The 12,776-nt window shown below is 40.3% G+C and overlaps 2 protein-coding genes across 2 annotated transcripts; one reads left to right on the top strand and one right to left on the bottom strand.

Moving 5' to 3' along the window:
- Positions 1-4,140: 4,140 nt before the first annotated feature.
- LOC105039296 (nuclear intron maturase 1, mitochondrial) lies at positions 4,141-6,916 on the bottom strand. The gene has a single exon (XM_010915403.3). The coding sequence runs from the start codon at positions 6,650-6,652 to the stop codon at positions 4,502-4,504; it is 2,151 nt and encodes a 716-aa protein (XP_010913705.1). The 5' UTR covers positions 6,653-6,916; the 3' UTR covers positions 4,141-4,501.
- A 202-nt stretch (positions 6,917-7,118) lies between these two features.
- LOC105039295 (glutaredoxin-C8) lies at positions 7,119-11,143 on the top strand. Its single transcript, XM_010915402.4, has 4 exons — positions 7,119-7,440; positions 9,809-9,882; positions 10,578-10,676; positions 10,763-11,143. The coding sequence occupies exons 1-4, from the start codon at positions 7,271-7,273 to the stop codon at positions 10,831-10,833; spliced, it is 414 nt and encodes a 137-aa protein (XP_010913704.1). The 5' UTR covers positions 7,119-7,270; the 3' UTR covers positions 10,834-11,143.
- The last annotated feature ends 1,633 nt before the right edge of the window (positions 11,144-12,776 follow it).

Genomic DNA, 12,776 nt, shown 5'->3' with positions numbered 1-12,776 from the left:
TGTAAGTTCCAGGTAAAGAGGCAAGTTACAATAGCATTGCTTTTGGAGTGATCTTTCCAAATTACAAAAGCATTGCCGGCTGTTATATGTTTGATTAGAATGATGTTTTGCCATTCATTTGATTAGAATAATATATATTTTTTTAATTCAAATCTCTATGTATCAACAAAAAAGATATTTAATTATGTTGACATGTTGCTGTTGCTGTATGCTATTATATATTGTAATCAAAATTTATCATCTCGGTACCAAATCTTATATATCAGTATATGGTACAGTATGATGCAAGACGACATATCGAGTGTCGTGCTATATGAAACTAACATAGCAGATCATGTCGAAATAGCTATCTTTTTTTTTTTTTCCTCCACAAACCAAGTATATAGCTGTAGTTATCATAATGCATTTGGCTAACCTCCTAATATCATTGTAATATACTTTGTTTTATGTGAATGTATGCTGTCAAAGGTACTTGGACAAAATCATTTAGAAGGGGCTGATGTTTGGGCATCAAGATTTATGGTAGAGATGGTAGATGGTAGATAGGGACACAGAAGAGGGAGCCTTGATCTAGGAGAAATGGTAATATTCTCTCTTTTGGTAAGTAGTGACAGGGAGTAGAAGAATAGCGATGGAGTAGACGGGCATGGAGGTAGAGGTGTAAAAAATTTCGATTAAATCATCTAAACCATCCAATTCGATCAGAACCGAATCAAATATGGTAGTTTAGCGGTTTAACTGGTTTGATTCGATTGAATAAAATAAAAAAAATCAATATTTCGATTTGATTATTGATTTATTGATTTATGTAATTTATTAAAACTGAACCGAACTGATAAATCAAAATTAAAATACTGTGTTATATTTTATATTTATATATACATCCATGTTACATGTTTCATATATTTATATGTACATTTATATTGCATGTATATTCAAAGTTGGACGATATATTTTATATAAATTAAAAATTTAAAATATTGATTTGACCCTATTTCAATTCAATTTAGATCAAATTTGATTTAATCATGGATCATAATAAAAAAATAAAAAATAAAAAATAAATCGACCAACCTGCTTAAATCCAAAAATTATTTAAATTATTCAAATACTTTAAAAAGCTAGATAAACAAATCGAACTAATATAAAATCGAACTAAAAAAATTGATTATATTTAATCAAATATTTAATTTTAAAAATCTCTTAACCCGAAATGTCGGTTCAGCTTGAAAAAGCCATTTAAAACCAAACCAGCTGCACCGTTTTCAGCCCTACGTGGAGGGATGGTGAATGTTTTTCCAGCGTTTGGCTCTCCAACATTGGACTACTTTGGAGGTTCGACTGTCAAAATCTCTCCCATATATCAAGAATAAGATAAATATCCAACTTTTCTAGCTCCAGAAGGCTCCAAAAGTTTGGAAACTCTGGCTGCATCATTGTGGGATTTAAACAAATTCTCTTTGCTTCAAAAAGAAAAAAATCAATATGCCCATATGCAGGGGGGGTTGAGATGGCCAACAGACTTATCCTTCGTGGAGCAGAAACATCTGAAGGGACTTTCTATTTGTCTCTCTATATCTTTTCTAGTCGTTATTTTTGGAGTTCTATTTGCTTTATAGTTTAAATGGGCTTTCTTTCATAGGATTTGCCAGCGACAAAGAATTCCAGGGGAGATTAAAGGGTGCAACTGCTGAATATATTGTAGCCTTCTGGAAATCGTCAATTTGGTAGATAAGCGATAGTACGCTGAGACGTATGAACTCCTAGGCAAGTTTTACGCATAGTTTTCATCCAGGAAAAGAAAAGCTTTAGATTGGCTCTGATCAGCATAAAACACAGCCCCTTGGTGTATTTTGCATTCACCATTTTGCTTTCCAAACCTTTAAGGGGGTGCCCGGTTAACAAATGAAATCAAAATCGAAATAAGAATTGGAATAGCCAAATCTCTGAAAGTGCTTGGTTCCAAACTAGAATTGGAATCGAAAACAGAATGAAAATTTAAATCTATAGAGAAGAATAGGGATTGAGTTCTGTGTAAATTGAGCCATTTTCATTCCATTTCGGAATTAGAATCAGGATGAGATTCTTTCCGATCAAACGGTTGGAATGGAAGTCACCCATTCTCATTTTGATTCCAGACTCCTACTCTCTCCAACCAAGCACCTCCTAATATTACTGGTTAAAGTCATGTCAACATGTGGCAGTCCACTTGGGCATTTCCTTCGATGTCTCCTGGGCTCACTTTCCACTGGATGATGTTGCAGATGGGCTGAACTTAGAAGAGTAGAAGACTGAAGAGATGCCCGTAGGGCATCTGTTGGCAGAAGTCGAGGGAGCAGGAGATGCAGCGAAAGGCTGAGAGAAGAGTGGAACCGGAGGTTACGTCTGATATGAGGGAAGAAGAGAGGAAGAAAGTGGGGCTCCAGGGAGGTAAAAATAATGTAACAGTAATAATTGGAGTAGAAAGAGAACCAAGATGACGGATTTGATCCCAAGGACCGCAGCAAGCGAAATCTGATAAGAGAGCAAGTGGGAACGTCGGGTAACGGAACAGAGATGCCATGTGGGCTTCTTGGTATCTATCAAAGACGCAGTGAAACCATCAACAGCTACAAGAGAACCCAAAAGAACAGGCAAACTGCCACAACCATTGAAATCATAATCTGCACTCTATTTCCTACATACAACTCAAACACCTAAATGAACCTCATATTGTATGCATTTTGTGACATTAGATGCGTCCATTTAAATGTTAAAACAAAATGGCAGCATAGAGATTGCACCAAGTAACCGGCCATCCACATGTTCCAACAGTATCAAAAGACCTCATAATTCAGATAATCAGCATTCTCTTTAGGGACAACGTGGCTGTAGATCCTAGACTCCGATAAGATCACTGCCCTGCAGACACCAAAATTCCCTTGCCAGGATCTACATATCAAGCTGGTAAGAAACTTTGACAAGAATCATACAAGCTCATCTTTATAGTTAGTTACAGACTGCAATTAAAAGTTTTTGATTTTTTTTTTTTTTTTTTGCTCTTTCTTATCAAAAAAGAAAAAAAGGAAAAGAAAATAACCAAAGAACGCATCCTCCTTTTAGCCATGATACTGGGTATAAAGACAGAAAAGGACAAAGGCATGATTTACTAAACATTGTTTAGCTATTCACGGGTTGTAGTGAAGACTGTTGCATTCCAAAATTGTGAAGACCTCGACAAAGAAAATCAATGAGGTTCTATGGGTCAGCATTTATAAAGATCTAACAGAAGTATATTTTAGAAGGTCAAAATGAAAAAGATCCGAAGCTACAGTTTAAATTCAAAGAACTAAGCTTAGGCCAAAAGCTCATTCTTTATTCAAAATCCCAGAAAATCACTAATTATGTATCCTGCTTATGTAACTGATAGTGCATTCCAATTTTGTCTGCTTTTGTATCAGGTAGTCAGCGTACAATTCCACTAAATTCGTAGCCCACAGAATTTGTCATGTGCTCACTGATGCAGATTAAAAGGTATGCAAAGAGGATAACAAGTTCGAGGCTTAGTTAATGATTTGTGGATGAGAAGAACATCTAACACAGACTGCATTTTTCTTATTACTGCTGTTGCAATTTTTTGCAAACATACAGTAAAAATAGAATTTAAAATAAACCTAAACCTTGCAATTGAAACGTAATACATCGCAACATGTACTGCAGGTAGATGAAATCAAACTCATGTTATTAAAGAGTAAATCTGTCATGTGAGCTTCCACCAAACAAATAAATAATTGCCAGCATGCATACAATAAGTATCATCTCTGTCGATCATATTAATCCATAGCGTAGGCTAATGCAGAAGAAATGAATAATTTTCAGCATTTATGCATTAAATATCATCTGTACATCTCTGACTATCATATTAATCCACATCAACATAAGGAACCAAATATAGCACTTACTCTATGATAAAGTAACTAAGAAATGACAACATATTGCTGAAACCTCACTTCCAGTGTGCTATGGACTGATCAAAAGCAGATGGCACCCAACAAAGCATACAACATTCTTACAAACCTGAAGCAATATGTTTTTCCAGAAGAATTTGCCCAAAGTGGACTGCCAAAGTGCATGCAGAGAACGAACAGAGCATGCAACATATAATTTAATATCACAGCATATCTCATTAATTTCCTGATTTAATATAAAGGTCATATACCTTTACATGCTCCAAGGTGCTGTATGGCTTGCTTAAGCAATGGTGGTTCAGTTGGCCAGTACTTGCACTTGGAAAATATAATTCTCCTCAGCCTTCTTTCATCGATGAAATGTAAATCACTGCAGAAAATTTACAAATTGCATCTCATAGTAATGGTAAGATTGTACCATTGTGATCTAGGTGTCATATATTCGAACATAGAAATCCCTCTCCAAATGTAGGGTAAGGCTGCGTACGTCTGACCCTTCCTAGACCCCACCATGGCAGGAGCCTCGTGCGCTAAGATGTGCTAGTAACTCCGTATTAAAGTGCAATAGACTCCTCCTTCAACAGGAAGTTTCTATCACCATTAGTATTCTCTTCATCATGTTCCTGCTCTTTGATACTTCCTAGGGGCTTCTTGCTCCAAACTCCACATATCTTATAGTCCCAAACAATCTCTGATATTGCATCTTGAGGCGATCTCAATTCATGCCGATTCACTGACTTATGCAGTTCACAAAAGAATTTCGGATCTTGCAGCCTAACATATTCATGCAATATTTGCTCATGGTCAGGTACCCAGTTCCTAGGGAATGGGGTATAATCACATGATGGAATCAATGACATGTGAGAAAACTGAACACCCTCAATGGCATCAACAAGCCCCATACGCAAAAGATCAGAATACTCTGGCGCATCATTCCTTGTATTCTCTCTCAATGGGTGGCTGAGGTCACGGGAGGCAATCTTGTACACCTTGGCACGAGACTTCAGTCTATACCTTGCAGCATAGAGCTTAGCCAGAGAGCTCCTAATGACATACGCACAAAAGCCGACTACTTTCTTCCTGTTATCTGCATATCTATACCAATCCGCCATGGTCTCAAGGAACTTGTTCATCTGAGAATTGGTATGGGCCTGGCCGGCATAAAGCATTGGTGTGCAAGGCAGCGGCTCTGGGTCCTTATCCCCCTTGACAAGCTCAAGCTGCCTGAACCGGCTGATGCAATGCTGCAAGCTTGCAGTCACAGAGAGCAAAGTCCCAACACCTTTCTCGCTTACGATCTTCCCTCCTGTTGCTGTGTAACGCAATGTAGGGTGTATGACCCGCCGGCAGATCACATGATCCAAGAACTCGATGCCTCTTGTAATGTGCTCGATCTCTATATTTGAATTCTCTAACCTCAACCCATACTTGTTCTCACAAAACTCGATCAAATCCTTTCGTAATTCCACCGCATCCTCTCTCGGTCCACGAATTCCAATCAAAATGTGGGAGCCATAGCGAATGAAATCCATCCTCCTCGTCTTCTCCCTACCGCTGGCAGGAACGAATTCAGGCCAGGCAGGGTTGTGGCAGTCGTTGGTGATCGAATCTGTCCAAATGGAGTCGAGCTTTGATGGCCGAAAGTACCTTGCTATCCGATCTTCCATCCAAGTGTCCAATTCGGTAAGGCATACATTGGCAAGCAAAGGGCTGAGGATCCCGCAATGCCCATAGTTGGGGACCCTGGCAGCTTCGTGGGGGGCGAAGCCAAAGAAAGTCCTCAGCCAGTAGGGATCGGGCTTGGGCTCGTTCTCCTTCAAAACCTTTTTCTTCCTGCTCTTCCGCAGCATCTTCCGCTTCATCCTCTTCTTGGTCAATCTGTCGACCACTTCGTCGGCGGGCGACGACGACCTGACCCTGACAGGGTTCTTCAAGGCGGATTTGATCAAGCCCAGAACTTTCCGGTCGGAGACGCCTTTCTCCAAGCAGGAGATGATGACGTCGGGGCTGAAGTTATCGGAAACGGCGGAGAGATCGGCCTTGAGGAACCAGAGGTAGCCGGCGAAATTGGAGCGGATGGTGCGGAGGACGGTGTGGGGGCTGCGGCCGGGGCGGAAGGCGTGAGACCTGGGGGAGAAGCGGGGCTCGAAGACGGGCTCGAGAAGGAGTAGGAGGAGCTCCTGGAGGACGCGGTCCTGGAAGGGGGGTGGAGCGGAGGCGAGGAGGGCGAGGAACTTCCGGCGGGAGATGGGCCGGGTGAAAGGGGGATCGGCAGGGGAGCGGAGGAGGAGGTGGGTGGAGGCGCCCCAGGGGTAGTTCGGTGATAGGGCGGCACGCTGTAGGGCGAGGAGGGAGCGGAGGTGGGGGAGGTGAATGGCGTTCTTCGGGGGGAAGGAGCCGGTGTGGTGGGCGCAGGCGCGCTGGTAGGCGAGGACCCAGAGGTCGAACTTCTTGAGGAAGCCGGTGAGGTTGGGGAAGGGGAGGTGGGGGTCTGGGCGAGAGAAGCAGCGGACCCAGAGGTCGGAGCACACCTGGATGGGGTCCTCCTTCGTCAGGTCGTAGGGGTTGGGAAAATCGTCCGGGAGCTGTTGTTGGTGCTGGTGGTGACGAGAAATGACGGGCGAGGAGAGGGTGGTGATTCGAAGGGAGTGGAGGAGGTAGTGGGGGAGTGGAAGGAGGGGCTTGAGGGTTGAAAAGGAAAGCATTCCTTCTCATCCTCCTCCTCCTCTGTTCGTTTTGGAGGGTCGTAAGTATGATTCTCAGAGATATTTTATCATATACTTTTTAGGTATTTCTTTCTCATTCGGTAGCGATGCTTCTCCTGATTGCCACAACACATAGGAGCCGCGGCCGCCTCTTCCTCTTTCCGATTCGAACACCCATGGCTCTTCCCCGCTGGGAAGGAGCAGCACGAATGGGCAGCGAACGACCGGTTGGGTTTGCGTCATGGAGAAATCGGCCAGATAAATCGACTTGAACACACCACACCGGGAAGGTACATGCAGACTAGAGTCGATCCGATCCGGACTCGTCGCCGTTCCGACTCATGGATGATTAATGTGGCTCGTGTCAAAATATCCACATCCGTGGATCATGGGTATTTACGTAAATATTCAGTTGCGTGATGCCCTTCTACACCCAGCCCGGTTCCGAATGCCATCCGCCTTCCTGTTTCCGTCGATCCGTCCCCAATCGCTACTCTTTTTCTCTAAACATTACAAATATTAATACATAATCTCCCATTTTTTTGGGTTCTGTTTGGGGGCTCATCCGATCTTAAGTCGAGTCGGGGATCTGCGAGGAGCAGCGGCCGGAATCGATCGATGGCGACGGCGGCGGGACGTATAGGGACGTCGACCGGGGCTCTGCTTGCGGTGGCCGCTATTCTCCTCGGCCTCTCGTCGGAGGGATCCGCTGCCGCGACGAAGGCGGCCTTCGTCAAGAAAACTGTGGCCGCCCACGACATCGTCATCTTCTCCAAGTCCTATTGCCCGTACGCTCTCTTCCTCCCTCCCTCCCTCCGTAGAAGGAAACCATAAGATCGATCTTTTTCAAACTTTATTTGAGGAACTACGTGGGGATTTTTTTCCAATCCTTGTTTAAAATTCGATTTTTGTTTATTTATCTCGAAGAAAAATCCCATCTTGGTTAGAGATGCGAGCAACTTTCACTACGTCGAATGTGCAAAGAGTAGCAGCCCGTTTCAACCATATTGCGGACTTGTCTGTGTGCTTGGATTCGTGTTGATCGACCTTTTAGTCTGGTTTGAAGTCCCTCATATTGTTATCATGTTAGTAATCTAATAATTGTTGATTTACTCCTTTGGTTATAGCTTTTTTTTTTTTTTTTTTTTTTTTTTTGGGAGTGTATCTAACGTTCTGGTGATGATTCCTGGTTATAGAAGCTCTTACGGTGTATTTGTTGTCTTTCTGATCTCGATGTTCCGCTCTGGAGGAATGCATGTGCATCTGCGGTTGTGTTGTGTGTTTTATTTATTAATTTACCTATTTACTTATTTATTTATTTACTTAAGGAAAGCTATGGTGTGTGTAGAAAACTTTTGGAACATAGATGATCATGGAGACACATTGAGTAAGTGAAGTATCGGAGGCCGTGAAGTGCACTATTAGATACTTGAAGGGTTTATCACTTATCGATTCAGTATTTGTAAGAATTAGTAGAATGAGAGGTTCTATCAGCTTTAGTGGTGATTTAAATAATTTTAGGTGCTCTAACCTATGACTGCCTTTTGGTTTACAAAAACAAAGATTGTTGAATTTATAGAAGTGGCAAGTGCTATGGATGAACCTATTGTCTGATGTTGTGATGTCTACAGGAGATCACCATGTGCATTGTGATTTGTGTCGATTTGCATCATGTATTGTTTGCAGGTATAATGTCTACTTTTTTTTTATTGGTAGATAATGTCTACTTTGCTAGTTTAGGGGTATAGTTCAAGAAGTTAATGAGATTTTACAAAAAATTGGCACCAAGAAGAGCCATATACATTTATGCTGATGAAGCCAACTCTTGCATTGAATTTCAAGCTTTGCTTAGAATTTTGTGAGCAGTGGTTACATAAGGTTCCGTATGGAGTAAACTGGCAGAGGCATCTTTTGATGATTTAAGGGAAAGATGAAGTCTAGGATTTGCACTGAGGCAGCAGTAATTGATATTGACATAATTTTGGTGTGGTTTTTGATATTGGGTGATGTGGAAAATACAAGAGGCTGTGGGACCGAGTACAGTCTCTTTTTGATAGCTATTGAATCAGCACGTCAAATCAATTGGGGTTCTAGGAATACTATTTACTTGGGATTTGACTAACACTGTGCTTGGGGCTTTATGTGTGTACATTTTGAGGTTGTGATTGGATGTTTTCTAACCTTGCATTGTACCTCTAGAATTTTCTTATCTAGTTCAATCATGTGATTTACTAACAACTATTATGGGAGTTTTCTTATCTTGTTAAATTTGCTAATTGCCAAAAAATATGTGATTTAGATATTCCTAGCATATGCATTGCCTATGCATCCAATGGTTAAAAATAAACAGTTTAAAAAAATATGAAATAATGCATATTTTTTAACCAGTGGATGCATAAGCTAGGATCTTCAAATAACATCATTTTTTTGATTGCAAGAAATTTAGAAATTGTAGATATCATCCAATAGCTCGAATCATCATTGTCGAGTCCTCAGTTAAGTTTGACCTTATTAGGGTTGTTTCATGGGTGCCGCATACATACATATATATGTATGTTTATATATATATGTACAGATAGATAGACACACACACACACACATATATAGATACATACATACGTACATACATATACATATATATGTATGTATATATGTATGTATGTATTATAAGTAGCATGTTTTCCTTGAGATTTCAAGATGGATCACTTGCTTTGGTCATGGGGTGTCTTGCAGATGATTGGCCAGCACAAAAAAATATTAACAAGCTTTTTAAAGTATGCATGATGAGCTAATATGGTCCGTCTGCAATCATGGTTCCAGTCAAAACTTAAAATAGATATAAAATGCTTATTTATGCAATCTATGTTAATGTCATGCAATTTCTTCATCTACTGATATTAGTTGTGGATGCATGAGGTAAGAGATAACAAAAATGCAGTTACATTGTTGATGGAAATAAACTGTTATTGAATAGCCAATCACCTCTGTTTTATATACATGTACACACACACATATGTGTGTGTGTGTGTATGTAATGTAGATATGTGTGCGTATATGTACTTTATGTATGTTTTTGTGTATGTACGTATGTATATTCCATGCCCTTTAAACTGTTTGACTAATGAAAGCATTTAACTTTCACCATTGGTTGAACAGGTACTGTAGAAGAGCAAAATCTGTTTTCAAAGAACTGAACAAAGAACCATATGTCGTGGAGCTGGACCAGAGAGGTTTGTTGTACTTTCATTTCTGAGAATCTCTCCTGAGGTTTAGTTTTCTATGTTTTTAAACCATTTACAAATTAGGTTTGTAGGAATGTGAAACAAGGAAATTGTTTTTTCTAAAAAGATAAGGTAAGTGACATACCAAGAGATATGCACACAACTCATGTTGAGCACATAATCTATTCGGCCATTTTATATCCTGTTTAAACTGCACATAAAATAAAAAATTTAAAAAAGTTCCTCAGCAGTTGTAATAAATAGTGATCAAAGGCTAGCATGTTAGATCTATTACTTGTGATTTCCTTAATGTTGCAGTCTGAATTGTGCACTTGTTACTGGAGATGCTTGGCAGAAATAACAGAACTAGTTGGTTATTTTAGAAGTTGTGATCTCTCTAGCATCAGCTATTCTTAGATCTAAATGATGAACTCTACTCCCTCATAGCACAAAATCCCTGTAACTTGAAACCATCCTACTTCCAGAAATCTACCTTCTAGTTATAACATTTGAGCGAGCAGTGTTTTAAGCTTTCATATTCTATTACTGTGCTGTGAGGCAGTCCATGAGTTTTAACTTACCGCACTGTCATCTTTCAAGATAAAGAACACACATTTCAAAAGGAGAGGTCCTCATCGTTACTTTAATCATTTAGCTCCCACATATTTCTAATTGTTGCCCTTTTTTGTTAAACAAATGACCAGAGGATGGGTGGGATATTCAAGATGCCTTGTCGGAGATTGTTGGGAGGCGCACGGTCCCTCAAGTTTTTATACATGGAAAGCACATTGGTGGCTCCGATGGTACACTACATGTTGCTTTCATTGACATCTACTTTAAAAAGTATATCTATAAGATTCTCATGTGAGTGGTGTTGATTTGATGTCAGATACCGTTGAAGCATATGAAAGTGGCAGACTAGCTGAACTTCTGGGTGTCAACTCAAAAGATGATCTTTAAATGGTGGTGCATGAATGATTCCCAAGCGGTGGGGATATGGATGCATTCTTTCTCATTTAAGTTAGGTATTTCTTGATAAAGACCTGCGGTGGTTCACAGATTTTAAGTTTGTTGGACCTAAGATGCTATAAAGTTTGGAGGTCTGTTGAGTTATTTGCTACAAATTATATACTGTAGTACTTTATTAAGAGATTAAGAACAGTGGTTTCTTGGTAAGATCATGCTTATGTCCTATCATTAAGCTTGAGAATGTAGTCTTCTTTCCTTTGGGACAGAATAAGATTGCAGAATCTCTCTCTTTTTCTTTTTTTTTTTTCAGTTTTTTCTGTCTTTCTAGGAAAGGTTCTTCTTGGTAGGTAACTGGATTTTAGACTTTCAAGATAAGGATGCTTATCCATGAGGAGGCAGGGAGACCACAAGGAACCCAGCATGGCCAACCAGCATCCTCCAATAGCCGTTGCCACCCAGCTACTGCATACGTCCACAGAAAGGGGAACTCAGACTGCAATCTTGGCATGCTAGGCTGGCTTAAATTTCAATACCTTCCAATTTGACTGCTATAATTGTTTCTCCATGCCAGTCTACTTTTGCTTCATATGTGCTCATTTTCCTGGTGATCACGATGATTAGTTTGTTTTGCTTCTTTTTTTTTTCCACAGGAAACACGTCCATAGTAAATTTTAGGTCACATTTGAATGTGCCTTTTTGTATTCTCTCATTGAATTTGCCACTTTAGAATTTGTATTAATAATCTTTTATAAAGAAAAGATATGCAATTTTATAAATTTATTTGGTATAGTTATCAGTATAGTGGCTTATGCACAAAACCACCCAAACCATTTCTCGGTCCAACCATATTACTTGGCACATTAGTTATAACTCAAAACTAATCCTGTAGTTTGTAATACAAATTAGTACTGTTTTAACAAGATCCATCCAAATGCTGGAAGAAAAATGTGCTTAGACTCTAAGCTGTTTCTGATTCAGAGTATTGTGGCAGTGGAATCGAATCCTGCAACATACAGCTCTAGGGACTTGGTCATCTTGGAAATGGGTACTTACATATCTAAAGCAGATGTAAACATGGGAGTTATTCCGAACTGCTTGATTCTCCCTGTAGGATAAGTTGGTGCGAATTATATCTGAGTCTTTACTGTGCCCATGGTTATTTGGTGTAAAGCTCAATGGTTTGGCCTCCAGGATTCGATATGGCCACTGAATTGTTGGCTGCTATTGTCGCTGAAATCCTGCCAGCACCAAGTTGCTCGTCTTAATCACCAATGTAGTTCATGAGACACTCGTTAGGCTTAGTTTGGTGAGTGGATATGCGAGGCCTGGAAAAGAGCCCAATCCGGTGCTTCTCCCTGCCAAACTTCTCCCTCCTGCACAAGTGGAATCTCCCCATACTGGCCAATGCTGGTTGGTACGAGGATTGCATTTCCTTAAGAGTTCCTAATGGACCAAGGCATTCGCATGTTACATTCACCTGCGTACACGCTAAAGCCTACCCTTGCTTGTCATTCACCAGCCAATGTGAAAAAGCCGAGGGCATTTCTATTTTTATCCTTTGGTAATCACAGTATTGGCAGAACTTGGAGTGGTATGATGCAATTCACTACGAGACAGCAACCTTTTCCTGAAAGCAAAAGACTGTTTGTCCTGCTTTATCCTTAAAGTCACCATGCCATTTGAGTATACAAGAGGATAGGTAAAACAATCCCCAATTTTATTGTCTAGGTTTAAAACCATAGCCTTGGTGAATCAGATTGACACTTTTCCCAGCAAATGGAGGAGGTGGTGTTAGGGAATTAAACACCTACTGATGCAAATGACATGGTACATATATAATTCGGTCATGTATAATTGAAGCGACAGGGATGCAATTGGTGAATTAGTGTGAGCCTCATGGGTTGCCAGTATGGTAAACCACGTATACCCATTTG

This window comes from Elaeis guineensis, chromosome 1 (assembly GCF_000442705.2).
Source record: "Elaeis guineensis isolate ETL-2024a chromosome 1, EG11, whole genome shotgun sequence".
NCBI lineage: Eukaryota > Viridiplantae > Streptophyta > Magnoliopsida > Arecales > Arecaceae > Elaeis > Elaeis guineensis.
Note: the sequence above shows the minus strand (reverse complement) of the source record. Positions and strands in the feature narration are given on the sequence as shown.